The 16,758-nt window shown below is 48.2% G+C and overlaps 1 protein-coding gene across 6 annotated transcripts in view; it reads right to left on the reverse strand.

Moving 5' to 3' along the window:
* ADGRB2 (adhesion G protein-coupled receptor B2) overlaps nt 1-16,758 on the reverse strand; it is a 305,016-nt gene that overhangs the window by 60,204 nt on the left and 228,054 nt on the right. For all 6 annotated transcript variants that reach the window (XM_060257849.1, XM_060257848.1, XM_060257847.1 and 3 more), the window contains 2 exons: nt 5,174-5,300; nt 736-839 (listed from right to left, as the gene is read on the reverse strand). In XM_060257849.1, the coding sequence (XP_060113832.1) occupies nt 736-839; nt 5,174-5,300 (231 nt within the window). The remainder of the gene's footprint in view (nt 1-735; nt 840-5,173; nt 5,301-16,758) is intronic.

Consider the following 16,758-nt stretch of genomic DNA (forward strand, 5'->3'; position numbering starts at 1 on the left):
GCTGCGCAGCTGCCGCCTCTTCTCCGCTCGCCGTGGCTGCTCCTCCGAGATGGGCTCAGCCTGAGCCCATCTCGGAGGAGCAGCCACGGTGAGCGGAGAAGAGGCGGCAGCAGCAGCCTCGCCCGCTCTGCCTCTGGGGTGGAATCGGAGGGGGGGTGGAGGTGGGCTGGGGGCGTGGCCTGCCTCTGCCCTTCCCTTCTTTGGTTTTGCCTGCACTGCTCTTGGCTGCTCCTCCGAGATGGGCTCAGCCTGGGCCCATCTCGGAGGAGCAGCTGCGGTGGGCGAGGAGGGGGCGGCGCGGCGGCCTCACCCGCTCCGGGATGGGGCGGCTCGCCATGTTCCCCGGCGTCGTTTCCCCGCTCCCCCGCTTCTGTTTTTTTGGGGAGCGGGGGAAGAGGATGGAAATCTTGGGGTCCCCCACCAGGGCGGGAGGGTTGGGAAGCCTAACTTCCACTAACTCAAATTTGTGGACTAAAACTTCAAATTTGTGCAACAGATGGCCATTGCTTCTCCCAGTTTCTGCTACTCTGTGGTCTAGCAGAGATGCTATCCTGCCTCAATTGAGAAACACCCAGAGTCTTCCTCCTTGTGAGCAAACTCTTTCCCATTTTTCTTTCTTTGGATCTATGTGGTGCATTAGGGGCAGTCCACCAAACCACATTTAGCTCAGATCACAGTCCACACAGCCATTTCTATCAAGTCATGACATGGGGTGGGCAGAAGGTGCCAACCTACCTCCAAAAGGCAGCATAGATCACCAACAGGGTCAGCAAAGCCATACAGGAAACAGCGCAACCGATCATGAGAGGGACAGAGGGGGAACCTCCGGAGTCCATGGCCTGGAAAGGAAGAAAGAAGCCCCGGTGGGAGGTTTGCATTCTTGAGATATTCTTGGGAAGGAACCACTCCTGACAACTGAGGAAATCCAAGGGAGGAAGCCTTAGCTCCGGGATGTATAACTCATTTGTTATGAGGGCTGAATCTGACATAAATGAGACCTTGTTGGGCTGGGCCATGTGTGTCATAAGATGTAATGCCAGGAAGCTGAGATATAAACATTATAATGGACACAGACAAACACAATTAAATATTTTTTTTAAAAAAACTTAAAACATGCTTAATACATTAGCACTCATTGGTCTTAATGGTGCTTTCTTTGTATTTCTCCCATGGGATCCAGGGAACTGGGCAAAGGAAGTTCTGGCTCTTTCCTTGCTTCCCCTGGAGACCAGGAGGGAAAGGAGTCTCGGCTAATAGAAGGAAGAGAGGCTTGGCTCAGTAGCTCTGCTGTGTGATTGAGAGAGCCTGGCAAAGCAAGCTGTCCCTCCCCACTTCTTCCCCAAGGGAGGAGCCTCAGCCAATGGAGAAAATAGAAGTTTTGCTCTATAGCTCCTGTGCGATTGAGCAAGCCTGGCAAAGTAAGCTGTGATGCAGAAAGAAGCAAGAGAGAGGGAAAAGGAAGCAGACGACAGCCAGTTGCTCGAGAGCCTAATAGGAGCCCTCTGGGGGCCTGATTTGGCCCCCAGACCACATGTTTGACACCTCTGCCTTAGCTGGAGTAGGAAGCTGACCCAAACAATAGAACCTCCCCACTGGTGGAAAAAAAACTAACAAGCAAACAATGGCTACAATAGGTTGCTAGTGGCTTAGCACCTTCAGAGTTCTCTTGATGAGCAAATCTACACTACAATATCAGGTTCACAATGGCTCCCCTCCCCCCCATCCTGGGAATCATTGTTTAGTAAGAAAGTGTAAAGAATTATCTGTTAAAGATCACAAGCTGCCTCCACCCCACAAATACAATTCAAGAACTAGTGCTGCATAGCAATTATAGTGTTGGACTAGGGAGACCCAGATTCCAATCCTGTCTCTGTCTTGGAAACTTTCACTGAGCCAGCAATGTCCTCAGCCTAACCTACCTCACAGCATTGTCATGAGGATGACAGAACGGTGGAGAAGAGAACAAGGTTAGTTGCTTTGGGTCCCCCTTGGGGGAAAAGATGGGAAGTAAACAAAGAAAATAGAATTAATAATAGCATTTCCAGATTTGGGGGGGGGGGTAGGTGAGTGGGAGCAGGGCTGTTTTTGTAGCAGGAACACCTTTGCATATTAGGCCACACACCCCTGATGGAGCCAATCCTCCAAGAGCTTACAGGGCATTTCTTACAGGCCTACTGTAAGCTCCAAGAGGATTGGCTCCATCAGGGGTGTGTGGCCTAATATGCAAAGGAGTTCCTGATACAAAAAAAGCCTGGGGGGGGGGGAGGAATGACTCTCAACCCATTTTAAAATTATGGTACAGAAACGTCTGATGATCTTAGCCTCACTACCCTGATTTTGTGGGGCAGCAGCATTTTGAGGCCTCTTTTTACACACCTGTGGGTGGATCTTTGTTCTTCCTCCAAAGCAAAAGCCCTTTCTCTTACAAGCAAAAGGAGAATGCCACCCCGGAACAACCCCATTGAGAGCTGATCAGCTTCTGTTTTGCTTCCTGTGACACATGCGGGGGTGGGGAGCAGATCAGTTGCAGCTTCTCTGCATTCCTTGGGGGTGGTTCTCCATCTCCTCGCCAACAGGGCATGCTTCTGGAATACTAATGACCCAGCTCGACTAGGGAAGCATGAAAGAGAGCAAGCCGCCGAGAGGGCAGAGCACGAATGCTGCTTGGCTCTGTCAGCCAGTAGAAGCAGCAGCAGCAAAGCAGGATTCCCAAACGCACTTCCAAGATGGTTGCCCATTTGCTCCCCTTCCCATCGCTACCCACATTAATACCTTGAAGGCTTGCTAATAATGCTTATAAATTTCAGCAGCCCCAGCAGTGAGCATGGGGGTGTGCATGTGTGTGCAAGAAACTCTGAAGATAAAAGGTCTACATCATCCACTGCAGCACTTAAAGGCATTTGGGGGGTGGTACAAAGAGTTCTGAAAGAGAAAGTAGTAGGAGGGAAACAAAGGGGAGATCTGGGGAAAGAGAGGCGGGGGAGGCAGTGGCAGGAAGGAGAGAAAGGGGGGGCATAGGTTCAGGAGAGGAAGTGGGGTGGTTGGCAATTCTCTGAAGCGAGTCATGCTGAGAGCAGGATTGCCAACTTCCAGGTGGGACCTGAAGAGTCCCCCAAATTACAGATGATCCCCAGACTAAAATGTTCAGTTCTCTTGGAAGAAATGGTAGTGGACTGTATGGCATTACTGACTGCTGAGTTCCCTCTCCTCCACAAACTCCACCCTCCCCGTGCTCTGCCTCTAAATCTCCAGGAATTTCTCAAGCTGGAGTTGGTAAGACTAGTTTGGGGGCATTTTATTTGAGTGGATGCCTGCCTTTGTATCCCATCTGGGTCAGGGAGGCTGTCTGTGGATATTCGGAATCAAGGAGAAAGATAATTTGCACATGCCTAGAAGGGCCCTAGATCACCAATAGATTCTGAGTTGGGTTTTTTTTGGGGGGGGGGAACAGACATTGTGTGAGACAGGTGTATTTCGCAGCAGGCGATGCAGCAGCAAGCTGCTTTGTAAAATACAGGACTGTGACGTTTCCCGCCCCCCTCTGCAAAGTGATTCCCGTATGAGGTATGATGGGTAAGCACCAAGTGCAAGGGATGCCTGTCAACTAAAAACTTCTTCCAAGGATGCTGATTCTCCAGTTATGGCCCCCTGATCTTACTTTTCACTGCCACATGAAACCTATCACTGGCATGGGGAGCAGCCTGTGAAGGTTTACACCTAATTCATAGTTGAGGGCCACTCCTATTTCCTCATGGCATTCTGTGTAAAAAAACCTTCTCAGGAACTGCTGGGAGTGAGGGTGAGGCCAGTGACAGAAGGCCACTGGTCCACAGTATTCGCCTTCAGAGGTCTTTCCCTTCAGCTGTAGCTTAAATATGCCCTTAAAAGCTGCTAAAAAAATATGTTGTGTTCTGAGCTCAAATGCACATGTACAGGAAGAATGTATGTACAAGGCAGAGATACTTGAGGACAAGAATTCAAGGCCAAACACATAATGTGGTCTTCTATGATCCTTTTAGCTAATGCTACATTTTTAATTTTAACAGGCTGCTGCTGCCGGAACTCATATTTTAAGGAGGATGTAGGAGTTGGTTTAATCCCTCCCCCTTGCAAAAGAACAGTTTTGGCAAAGCATAAAAGAGCCTCGGTGTACATTTGTAAGAACCTGAGCAAAAAGAGGTCTAAGGAGAAACAGCTGGCTCTGCTACTACAAGAACGAAAGAAAGTACTAATGTTCTCCATTTATTTGGTGCTCTGGACTATGCACAAGTGCTCCACCTAACATCATCTCAGAAACCATTGAAAGAACCCTATTAGGTCAGCTGGGGGTGGGGGTGTCTGAGTGGCAGTGATTTTGCCTAAAATCACCTCACAAGTTTATAGTGAGGTGAAGGTTGAACTGAGGACTGCCCAATTCCCAGAGTGTGTCAGTGCTTGCTTGCTTGAAACATCTCAAACAAACTATTCCCAATCCGGGCCTGGAAGGAAGTTATAAAGTCCCATTTCTGCAAATGGGCTAACACCCACAAAAACCAGTTGCTGGGATATAATTCAGCAAACTCCTCTCAGGGCTTAGACTGATAATTGTTTTGCTGGGGATTTCTGATCCCTTAACAACAGCAGGCCCTGACCTTGAGGGCACAGGCTGGCCTGATCCTGTCGGATCTTCAAAGCTACGCAGGGTTGGCCCTGGTTAGGACTTGGATGGGAGACCAGTCCGCCAAGAAAATCCTGGGTTGCTATGCAAAGGCAGGCAATGGCAAACTGCCTCTGTTCATCTCTTGCCTCGCAAACCCTGTCATCTTTAAATTGGCTGTAACTTGAAAGGAAAAAAAAAACACGATCTGAGCAAACAATGTCCCCCCCCCCCCCGCACACTTGGATCTCTGAAGAACAAATCCAACAAATCCAAAAGCCAATTTTGCTCCCCCTGCCCCAAGTAGCATAGAACACCATCCCAAAGAATTCTCTTCTGTACTGCAGTTTCACATTCTTTCTGTCAGTCCCCTTCATTTCAGAGAAGCTTCTGCTGGTTTGCGCCTCCAGGGGCCAGAGCTCCCTCCTCTCCCCCTTGGCCACTGTTCACGATCCTCACATTCTGGCTGCCTCTCATGGGGACTGGCAGGAGGTGAGCAGCCAGCCCTGTCCCCTCCCGTCCCCTCCCTCCACTTACCAGATCTTTGGGCAGTTGAGCTATCACAGCAAAGGTGGAAAGCTGGTTGCACTGGCATTTGGTGTGAGCCGAGAGTGTTTCCACCGTCTGGCAGCTCTCTGTGTCCCAGTTCCCAGAGCCAACCTCCCTGAATGATGGAATGCAAGGGAGAAAGAGAAGAGAGAGGGGGGGGGGGGAGAAAGAGATTTCAAAATGATCAGACACTCCACACACACAATCAAACAGCCCACACCCCTCGGGCTCTCAATGCCTGCTTTAACTCTTTGCCCGGCACCATCCTGCTAAAGGATTGCTGCGCCCCAGCAAGGCAGATGGATGGTCTGTGTGCACGGAGGGTGCCACGGTTCTGTAAGAGCTGCTTGCTTTGCTTGGGTGAAAAGTCTCTCTCCTCCCTGCCTGGCCATCCCTCAGCTGAGTGCTCTGCCCAACCCCCCTCTGCTCCTGGCATCGCCCCCACCCCTATCTCTTTGCTCCAGGCTCAGGGGCTGCTATTGCAGTAATCATTTGATTTAATTTGAAGGTTGATGCCAAGAGCAGTTTGCAAGAGGGAAAAGCTGAGATGGGCATAAACGGAGTGCTGAGAGGGTTAGGCAGCGCTCAGAGCCTGCAAGTCTTCCTGCCTCCTCTATGAGCAGCCAGGGGTGCATTACCAGTCCCTCTCGGAGTTTTACTGTTGTCAAGTTTTTGCAGGGTTGTAAAAAGCACCACAGAAGAACTGAGAGGAGGCACCAAAGGCTCTGTGTACCCTCTGAGGCTGATCATGAGGACATCTTCTAGCCCTGGTTCCTGTTTATTCCCCACAGGGCCTGGCAGCACACCTCCTGAAACTGGGGCAGCAACAAAGATGATGCCAGGTGGGTAATTCTATTCGAAAGGGTGAAAGCACACAAGAGCTCCAGGTGATGCTGCCCAGTATTCGAAAAGCAAGGCAGTCTTTTATTGGTGGCGGGCGGGGGGGGGGGGGGGTAATACAATGCTCAACTTCAGCAAGATAGATCTGCATATAAAATCATAATTCAAACGTGCACGTGAGATAGCAATGTGTATTTGGAGGCATGCACCCAACTGTACTCACGTGTGCTCACCTGGGGCTCATTGCACTAGCTGAGTTTGCCTTTTGATATCATGTGTTGGATCCAACCAGCTTTTTCACTGGTGGAAAAGTAAGGAAAGGGTCTCCTTTGACCACCAAAAAGGCTATGCTGGGAATTGGGGGTGCCTGCGCAGATAAAAGGAGTGTGGGACTGGGATTGTAATAAGAAAGATTTGGATGCAACTGTGCAAAAAAGTTGGCTGGATTCAACCCCTTAAGCCAGACTGGATTGGGGCCCTAAGGAAGGGAGAGAGGGAGTGGACATTGATGGGTGTGAAAAGGCAGGGCTACTATCTGTAGCTGTATGTTCAAATGTTTTGGAAGCTTCTACACACATTAGGTGGGGAACTGTCAGTTTTCTTCCTGAAAACTCTTGCTGGGGGAGATGCAGCTAATTGCAAACACAGTGTATGCTGCCATGTTGTTTCTGAGTGTGCCGAGAAAGAGAGAGTCAGGGGGCCTGCTGATGCTGAAGTGGTAAGTGGGTTTCTACTTAGAACAAGCAACAACAACAACAACAACAAAATTTTATTTGTATCCCGCCCTCCCCGCCGGAGCAGGCTCAGGGCGGCTAACAACATAATTCAGGTTTAATTATACAAATAGATAAAATTACGTTTAAACATCATGAACATCATGAGCAAGAAGCCATACCTCCCAGAAATGTGACATTTACCAGCTATTATTTTACACCTATTTACCACCAATTGTTTTACAAACCCAGGAAGGTAATACAAGCTGAAAATTTAACTAAAAAGCAGAATCCTCCACTGTTCAGCAGCTAAGCAATGGAACAGCACTACCAAGAAGGCAAGACTCCAAAGACAGGGTCAGAACCTTGAGTCCCAAGCAAAACTAGAAATAATCCATTGCAAACTTTTTATTAGGAAATGAAAATGCTGACACATTGTCAGCAAAATATGAACATAATTATAAAGGATAATAACTAAACAATGCTGCCCTAAGCTAATGGTGTTAAGAACACTGAAGAAATATTACGGTTGAGATCAGGGGTGGCCAAACTGTGACTCAGGAGCTGCATGTGGCTCTTTCACACCTATTGTGTGGCTCTCGAAGCCCCCACCACTCTGTCAGTCAGCTTGGTGAAGGCATTTGTCTCTTTAAATCACTCCTCCAAGCCAAGCCAGCCGGCGGCTTGCAGAACCCATTTAAAGTTCAAGTTACTTTCTTTCCACCTCTCCCTCCCCTCAAATCTATTTGCCTTCTTTCCTTCCAAATCTCAAACATCTGATGCCCATGTCTTTCAGCTCTCAAATATCTGACGTTTATTCTATGTGGCTCATACATTAAGCAAGTTTGGCCACCCCTGGTTGAGATTCTTTATAATGTTACTGTGAGTAACTTTTAAGTTTAGAGAACTGCTTCCAACTTGGCAACATGAAGAGCAAAAGCTGACTTCTTTCTTAGTGGTTACCTGGATCATGCGGTTGGGGTTCTGTGAATCAGTCAAATGAAAAGACTGACATTTTCCTTTAAGCAGATTAAAACCCAAAAGAGCACAGGAAAATAATTTTACCAAACTAAACAACTTCTAACCAAGTGGTTCCCACAGGCTGCCAACTTGATTTCCTAGAGAGACAGAACATAAAACATGACAATATTTGCCAGTCCTCCGAGAGATCAAACCCTACTTCCTTCTATTTAAGGACATATTAAAGGTGCAAATGAAGCTGCATGACCGTGTGCTCTGTTGGATGCAAGCTCCCCCTCCACCCATTATGAATTCTGTTGGGAGTCCATGTTTAGAATCCATTCACAGGTCAGGGAAAAAAAATGTTGTTAAGGCCTGGATATCCCTTCTCACCTAAGTACTTTGAAGTGAAAGGAGACCTTACTTCAAAGAAAGCAAGCGTCCCCCCATTCACTTTGCATTGCAAGTAATACAGGTAGAGATCAAAGGGTGTTTTAAGGGCTACCTGCTGCAGGAACAAATCCATCAGTTATGGAAGTTAGCTTTATTATCATGAAGAATGTCTTAACTGATTTCTTTGAAACTGCACACTCACAGGCTTTGGGTTACAGGACAGATCCAATCTAACTGCACCAGAGAGACATTGAGATGGAAATGCTTTTTGACAAGGAAGCCCAGCAAATGCTCAGGGAGCACCCAGCACTGGGGAAGTGTCGAAATGAAAAGGGTGTCTTGCTAAGTCCCTGGATGGGAGACTGACAGGTGCTCTACTCTGACACAGACACCACCACCAGGAAAAGTGGCTACAAACATTAAGAGACAGAGAAACAATAAAAAGCAAGAGTCAATGCAAGAAACACCTTAAATACCAACAAGATTTCCACAGTAGAAGAAGAAGATGATGATATTGGATTTATAAAAAGGTAAAGGTAATCCCCTGTGCAAGCACCAGTCGTTTTTGACTCTGGGGTGATGTTACTTTCATGTTTTCACGGCAGACTTACGGGGTGGTTTGCCATTGCCTTCCCTAATCATCTACACTTTCCTTCCAGCAGGTTGGGTACTCATTTTACCAACCTCGGAAGGTTGGAAGGCTGAGTCAACTTCAAGCCGGCTACCTGAACCAGCTTTTGCTGGGATTGAACTCAGGTCGTGAGCAGAGGGCTCCGACTGCAGTACTGCAGCTTTACCACTCTGCACTACTGGGCTCTCTTTATATTTATACCCCCCACCCTATACTCTGAATTTCAGTCTCCGAGCAGTCACAATCTTTTACCTTCCCCCACCCCCACAACAGACACCCTGTGAAGTAGGTAGAGCTGAGAGCTCTCACAGAAGCTACTCTTTCAAGGATAACTCCTGCAAGAGCTATGGCAGACCCAAGGCCATTCCAGCAGCTGCAGGACCCATCTGGGAGAACTGGGGAATCAAACCCGGTTCTCCCAGATAAGAGTCCATGCACTTAACCACTGCACCAAATTCCCTTCATCAGTTCTTGAAAGCTTATACCCTGGACATCTTGTTGGTCTTTAAAGTGCTACTGGATTTGAATCTTGCTCTTCTACTGTAAACCAACATGCCTACCCACCTGAAACTAGGAATAATAAAAAGAACCAATAAACGGGGAAATTATCATTTTTCTCATTACAAAATGAGGGTGGCTAAAAAAATATGGGACAGGCTGATTCCTTTATTGTTGCTGGAATTTTAGTCTGCGTTGTCTTCCAGTTTTAATTTCAGCAGCCTGTATCCTACCACACCATTCAGGCACATTCAAAACCTTTCTTCAGCCTAAAGTAAGTAAGTAAAGTAAATTTATTTTTATATCCCGCCCTCCCCCGCCAAAGGTGGGCTCAGGGCGGCTCACAGACAGCCTAGGAAGCATTTCTCCAGCTATGGAACATCCACTCGAGGAGGATGTAGGCTCTTTAGGCAGGAGGAAGTCTTTGAACTTTGCTGAGCGGACTAGTAGGACATGTGCCAGTTTAACCAGGAGCACTTTAAAAAAAATCAATTCTGGAATTGGAGCATGTACAATCTGGCTCCGCTCCTCTGGTCCACTTGCCTCTTTCCCCCCTCTGTGTTAACAACGAGGGAGTCGGCTGCAAAACTGACAAGCTACACCAGTGTTGATTGCAACACTGCAAAAAAAGAAAGAAAAGGAATCTGATTGTGATTCTCCATATTGAGATTCCTTCTGTGATGTGTGCTTGCAATGTCTGTGCATACCAGCACTAAGCTACAGTAAAAGGACTGCAACACTGCCTTATGCACACTCTTCATAATGCACAGGAAGGAAACTAGAATAAAATAAAATGAACGAAGGCCCTCCCACTTGCAAAGAACATGATCAGCCCCCAACCCTCAGACAGAATATAATCAGCCACAGGCAGCTTGCTTCTCCCCACCTCCTCCCTTCTGCCACTTGCCCCAAGTACCAAAAGCCTTTGTCCCCAACCAGCGGCCTAAAAGCTGCAGGGGAGTTACACCCCCAGCACTCAAGCCCAAAGATCAACCTGGCTCCAGTTGGATAGAAATCCTGTCAAACTGATTTCCCTTTCCCCTCCACTCTCTTTTCCTTGTCTCTCTCAGCTTTCTAGTTGCAAACCCCTGTCTCTCTCTATTAATGTGAGCCGCTTTGGGGGGAGGGGGGAACAATTGTCAGAAAAGCAGGATCTAAATATACCACACAAATAAACATGCCAAAACGATAGAGGGCATCTCCTGCCATCAGTTCCATGCTGGAAAGAAGATGGGTTGGATTCTGCAAAGGGCCTTGCCTTTCTCCAATGCCAGAGGCTATTCTGATAGCAGGGGGAGGACACTGCACTGGGAGAAGGTGCTGCCATTAGGGGTGTGTATTCGGTTCAGCTGAACCGAATAGACTGCTGAATACCCCCCGATTCAGAAGTATATGGCATCGTATACTTCCGAATCAAATTGGAAGGCATTATACTTCCGAATCAATATTCGGAAGTATACGGAACTCAATGTAAAAGGTGAGAAAGGAGCTTCTGCAACCTCAGGGAAGCTGCTTGCCTCCTTTCCCTCCTTTGGAAACCTTTTCCCGCCTCTCTTATAGCCTCCTTAAGATCCGGGAGGGAGGGGAAGAGGAGCCCCAGCAGCCAATCCAAAGCATGCATTTGCAAAATGCATTGCAAATGCATGCTTTGCAGGGCTGCTGTGTAGCTGATGGCTTGGCTAATCCCCCAGCCATCAGCAACATTGTTGTTCTTTTGTTTACTCGGGTATCCAAGTAAACACTGTTCTCTGGTCAATCACAGAGAAGGTATTTTTTGAAAGTGCCCTGTATAGGGCAAGAGAACCTTTTTAAGGAGTCTGCCTGGCTGGACTCCATTCCATTGCTGCTGTGTTGGTATGAGAGAGAGATTGTGCTGCACTGGCCCTTGGCCTCAGCTGCTGTTGCTCTCTCTCAGCCTTGCCTGACCTGCCTGGAGAAGACATCTAAGATAAGACAGTCTTGGGGTTCTTGTTTTTATTTTAGTTAGGATAAAAGTAAAAGGACTTTTTAAGACTCAGAGTCCCTTTACTTATCCAGATTTGGGTGGGTGGGTAGCTTATTTGGAGTTAGGGGGGTTCTGCTGGGGGTGGGGGTGTTGCCAATTTGCCTATAACTTACATAAGAACATAAGAGAAGCCATGTTAGATCAGGCCAATGGCCCATCCAGTCCAACACTCTGTGTCACACAGTGGCCAAATATTTTGACTGTATTTACCTTTCCTTTCAGTTTCCTCCTCACATGTCTCCTCATCTCAGAGAATTTACCCCTTTTAAAGTTAAGCGTGGTTATGGCGGTCTTTTGGGGCAACTCCCTATTTATACAAACGGTGAAATCAGTAACATTATGGTCACTGCTCCCAAGTGGCGCAATCACTTTTACATCTCTCACGAAGTCTTGGGCATTACTTAGGACCAAATCCAGGATCGCCCCACCCCTGGTAGGTTCTGAGACCATCTGCTCCATAGCACAGTCATTGAGAGCATCAAGAAACTCAATCTCTTTCTCTCGACCAGAACACATATCGACCCAATCAATCTGCGGGTAGTTAAAATCACCTATTACGACACAGTTTTTACATTTAGCTGCTATCTTTAATCCTTCCATCATATTATAATCGTCCTTTCTCTTATGATTTGGTGGGCGATAACAAACTCCGATAGTTAAATTTCCTTTGGGGCCCTCTATTTCAACCCAAAGCATTTCTAAAAGGGAATCTAATTCTCTGACCTCAGTCTTACTGGACTGTATATTCTCTCTGACAGACAGAGCCACCCCACCTCAAACCCTTCCCTCCCTATCCTTCCGATATAACTTATATCCAGGAATCACCGTGTCCCACTTATTCTCCTCATTCCACCAAGTTTCTGAAATTCCTACAATGTCTATGTTTTCTCCCAACACTAAACATTCCAATTCACCAATTTTACTTCGAACACTTCTAGCATTTGCATACAAACATCTATAATTTCCCAGGCAAGCTAGGCCCACCACCTTCCTCCTGCCGCCTCGAGACTCTGGTAGACAGTCCATACTGTTTGTCACCATCACAGTGGACAACTCTGATCTGTTACCCGGTAGAAAAATAGCAGCTTTACTTTAGTGAGAGGACTTTTAAAAGCGCAGTGTCCTTTTGCTTTTCCTGATTTGGGTGGCTTGGATTTCTTGGGGTTAGGGTGAAAGGTTTTTTGGAGAAGGAGGGGTTGGTTAAGTTCCTGTATTGTTAAAAGTCAAGGGTTTTTTTACTGTTTTAAAAGGATTTTGTGCTTGATTTGTTGCTGCTATGTTGTGCTGCTGTTGTTCCTTTTCTCTTCTGGTTCTAGGGGGGGGGCTGTTTGGCTTAATTTTTATTGTTAAAAAGTTCAGTTTTTTAACCGTTGAGTTTGTTGGCCCTTTCTCAGTTGGATTTGTTTGGATCTGTTGTTGGTTTTGCATCCTGTCGTGTTGTCCTAATTCCTAGTTTTGGTTTTGGGGGGGTGGGGTAGGGTGTTGACTGATTTGGACTGAAGTTTTTTAATGTTAAAAGTTCAGTTTTTTAACAGTTGTGTTTCTTGGCCTTTTCTCAGTTGGATTTGTTTGGATCTGTTGATGTTGGTTTTGCATCCTGACCTACTGTCCCTTTTCCTGGTTCTGTTGTGTTTTTTTTTTTGTGGGGGGGGGGGGAGTGTTGACTGATTTGGCCTGAGGTTTTTTATTGTTAAAAAGTTCAGTTTTTTAACAGTTCAGTTTGTTGGCCTTTTCTCAGTTGGATTTGTTTGGATCTGTTACTTGTCATGTTCTCGGGGTGCAGGCAGGCAGGAGTCCAAAGCCAATCCAAGGTCTAAGTCCAGGAAGTCAAGCAGGAGCCAAGTCACCAATGTAGAATCACAAACCGGAATCAGAAGTCAATGTCCAAAAGCCAAAAGGTCAGGGTGCCAAGGAAATCAAGCAGGCCAGGATCAGGAAGGAGGGTGGATGCAAGCCGGTAATAGACTTGTTGCTTCCACAAGGTTATCAAGTCCTGGGTGGGAGCTATATGGGAGTCTCAATCAGCCTGCTCCCTGGGTGGCAGTGACTCTGCTAGAACTCTGGGCTGAGAAATCTGAAGCATTGGCATGCCTCATATCTTCACTCTGAAAGTTCTTTCCAGAGCCTGCTTCGAACTCTTGAGATGGGAGGAGGAGAGCTTGGAGGAGATTGAACATCAATAGCTGTCACTGGTGCCTGGAGAGTGATTGATGGGTCAGCTGCTGTTTGTTCAGCTGAGAAACTGGGTGTCAACTCTTCCAGGTCTGTTAACCCTTCCAGCTCCTCCTCGTCAGGGCTCATGACACTGCTGTTGGTTTTGCATCCTGTCCTGTTGTCTCTTTTCCTGGTTCTGTTTTTTTTTGGGGGGGAGGGGTGTTGACTGATTTGGCTTGAGGTTTTTATTGGTAAAAGTTGAGTTTTTTAACAGTTGAGTTTGTTGGACTTTTCTCAGTTGGATTTGTTTGGATCTGTTGCTGCTGGTTTTGCATCCTGTCCTGTTGTCCCTTTTCCTGGTTCTGGTTTTGGGGGAGGGGGGTGGGTTAAAAGTTAAGTTTATGTCTGTCATGTTTTGGTTTTTTTTAAATTACCTCGGGTTGGTGTGAGAGGGTTGGTGTGTGGGTTTGGTCACTTTCATGTTTTTATAGAGCTATTTTTGGAGTTTGGGGGTGCTTTTGGTTTGGCTAGGGCCACTAAATAGGCTGCCCCACTTATAAGGGTGTTTTCAGGGATTGTGTTTTTTGAAATAAAAAAAAATCCAGTTTAGGGCTTTATCTTCTTTCAAAATTCAACTAGGTCAGATAGGGGCAATTTAAAAAGATATTAGGTTTCTCATAAAAGGCAGCGTGACTACTAGGCCACATCAGGCTCCTTTTTAAAGAGACTAGGATTGCAGTGCATCTTGCTTTCAGCCACTGAAAGCATCCTTCAATTTCCATAGGGTAAACCACAGCTTCTCTCAAGTTATAGGGGACACCTGATTTCTAATTTGCAAGGAAATCCGGTTTGTCCTAAGAACTAGTTGGGAGAAGTTTAACTAGGAGGATATAACAAGGATTGCCTTCATCTCAAGGTAGCCTTTTAAAAACTGTAGCCAGGTAGAGGCAGGATCACCTAGTCTCCTAAACTTTACCAGACTACTACCCCAACCCAAAGAAGGACAGGTTAGGGACCAAAAAAACAAAAAAAACAAGTTTTGGTGGGAGGGTTTTTAAAAAGAAGTCAGGGCACCTGTTGGTTCAGGGTATAGTGTAGTGAGTTAGGTTTGTAAAAAAAACCACTCTCAGTTTAGGTTGTGTGAGACTGGCCAAGGGTGACATGAGTGACAGACAGCAGAACAGGGGCCCTGGGGGCAAGGCCAAGAAGAAGACTAGAGGGGTGGAGGGGAGGGGGAGGACCCAGTTCCCCCCCACACCTGTGTGTAGGGCCACTCCACAGCCACCTTCCAGCACTCCGACCTCTGGCCAGAGTGTGATGAAGAAGGGCCTTGGGCCTTTCATCGAGGCTGCTGCTGGGGCGCCCCCAGCAGAGGTGCCATTAGGTGCTGGCACTGCGCAGGGGTCTGCTGCTCGGGCAGTCTCTCCTCCAGCTGATGTCGCTTGGCCTCAGCAGCCGGAGGAGGGGCAGCAAGAGCAGTCCTCCTTGGAGATGAGCTTTGGGGACAGTTTTCTGTCCAAAACGATCACATCAGGGAGGGTGTAGAGTGAGCCGCCCTGAGCCACCTTGGTGGGAAGGGCGGGATATAAATCATAAATAAACTAAACTAAAAAAAAATCATGCAAGAGCTGGAGGAGAAGCTGGTTGAAAAGGACCAGCCCCCTTCTTCGGTTTCTTCTGGTACCAGCAGTTCTTCAGGGGATGGCCAGGAAGGGAGGCCACATGGGGTGGAGGGGGAAGAGATGGAGACAGATGAGGTGCCTCCATCTCCACCCACTTCCCCCTGGCGGCCAGCCCCTCCTGCCCCCCTGAGCACCTCACAGGAGGTGGCTCCGGACACCCAAGCTGCTGGTCGGCTTGGGCATCCGTACACCTCCGAAGTCTGGAAGTATTTCCGACTTACGGAGGATCCACACTATGTCCAGTGCCAGCTGTGCATGACCCAGATCAGTCGTGGGTGGGATCAGTCGGAGCCCACCTGACTCCGGGGGGGGGGATGCTTCTTAAGGGGGAGAAGCAGGTTGGTGCTGAGGTGTCCAAGTGGCCAACACCACCCAGCCAGGAGGTCTGTCCCACCGCGACTACCTCCAGAGCTCTCCAGGAGAGTTCCACGTCAGGGCAGGGATGCCAGGCATCTCTGCCTGAGATGTTTAGAGGAGGTGGCACCTGTGTGCCAAGAAGGGGAATCAGGTATGGCAAGAGGGTGATCGCCTGGAACCTTGCCAGGTCAGTTGCCTATGGGCTTCTATTTTCAGTGGCTGAGAATCCTGGGGTGCTAGGGTTGCTCGAGTACCTGGCGCCCTGGTACAAAGTTCCTGCTACAACCACCATTAGCAGGACCATTGTGCCATCTGTTTTCAGGGCTACCAGATCTGTAGTGAAGGAGCATTTGTCCCGAGCTGCTGGGGGGACTGTTCATTTCACCTCAGATATCTGAAGCTCCCAACATGCATTCGAGGGGTATCTCTCCCTGACTGCGCATTGGTGGCAACCCAGTGAGCTGCAGGGTGGAGATGGCAGTAGCGGCAGGCAGGGTCAGGGCCTCCAGGCTGGCTATCGTTGGGCCTTGCTGCACACGGCAGACACTCTCAGAGCCATCCTCTCATGACAATTACAGGGCTAGGTAGGCAGGGACATCTCCACAGGCTTCGTGGTGACTGATGGTGACTCCAACATCAAAGTGGCTGTCCAGCATCAGGGTCTAAAATGCCTTCCTTGCTGTTCATCCCCAACCTCCCCGGCTAGGAAGTGTTTCCCACCAGACCAGTGGCGTAGCTAGGGCTTTCAGGGCCCAGGGCCCAAGATTTATGTGGGCCCCCCTACGTGCGTGCACGCCACCGGAAACAGGAAGTGACGTCACTTCCGGCGACGTCACTTCCGGTGACGGCAAGCCACCGCCGGAAACAGGAAGTGACATCACTTCCTGTGACATCATTTCCCCCCCCCCGCGCCACCTGCCGGAAACGGGAAGTGACATCACTTCCTGTGACATCATTCCCCCCCCCGCGCCACCTGCCGGAAGCAGGAAGTGACATCACTTCCTGTGGCATCACTTCCCCCAAATGACATCATTTCCCCCAAATGCCACTGCCGGAAACAGGAAGTGACTTCACAGCACTTCCTGTGACGTCCCCAAAAATCCCCCAAATATCACCGCCGGAAACAATTTTGTTCTCAAATCCTGTATATACTTCATCAGTATATGGGATAAGGCACTTTCTCAACTGTGCTGCATAATGCAGCCTATTTATTTTGTCCTGTTTGCTCTGTTGGCTCTATCTGCGCCACCTTCATCACTGTCACTAATAACACAGGTCAAGATGCAGGACAGGAACCCGGAAGTGACCGACAGGCTGCTTCAGCGGGCCGCTGCGCCGCC

Source organism: Heteronotia binoei, chromosome 17 (genome assembly GCF_032191835.1).
Source record: "Heteronotia binoei isolate CCM8104 ecotype False Entrance Well chromosome 17, APGP_CSIRO_Hbin_v1, whole genome shotgun sequence".
NCBI classification, from domain to species: Eukaryota; Metazoa; Chordata; class Lepidosauria; order Squamata; family Gekkonidae; genus Heteronotia; species Heteronotia binoei.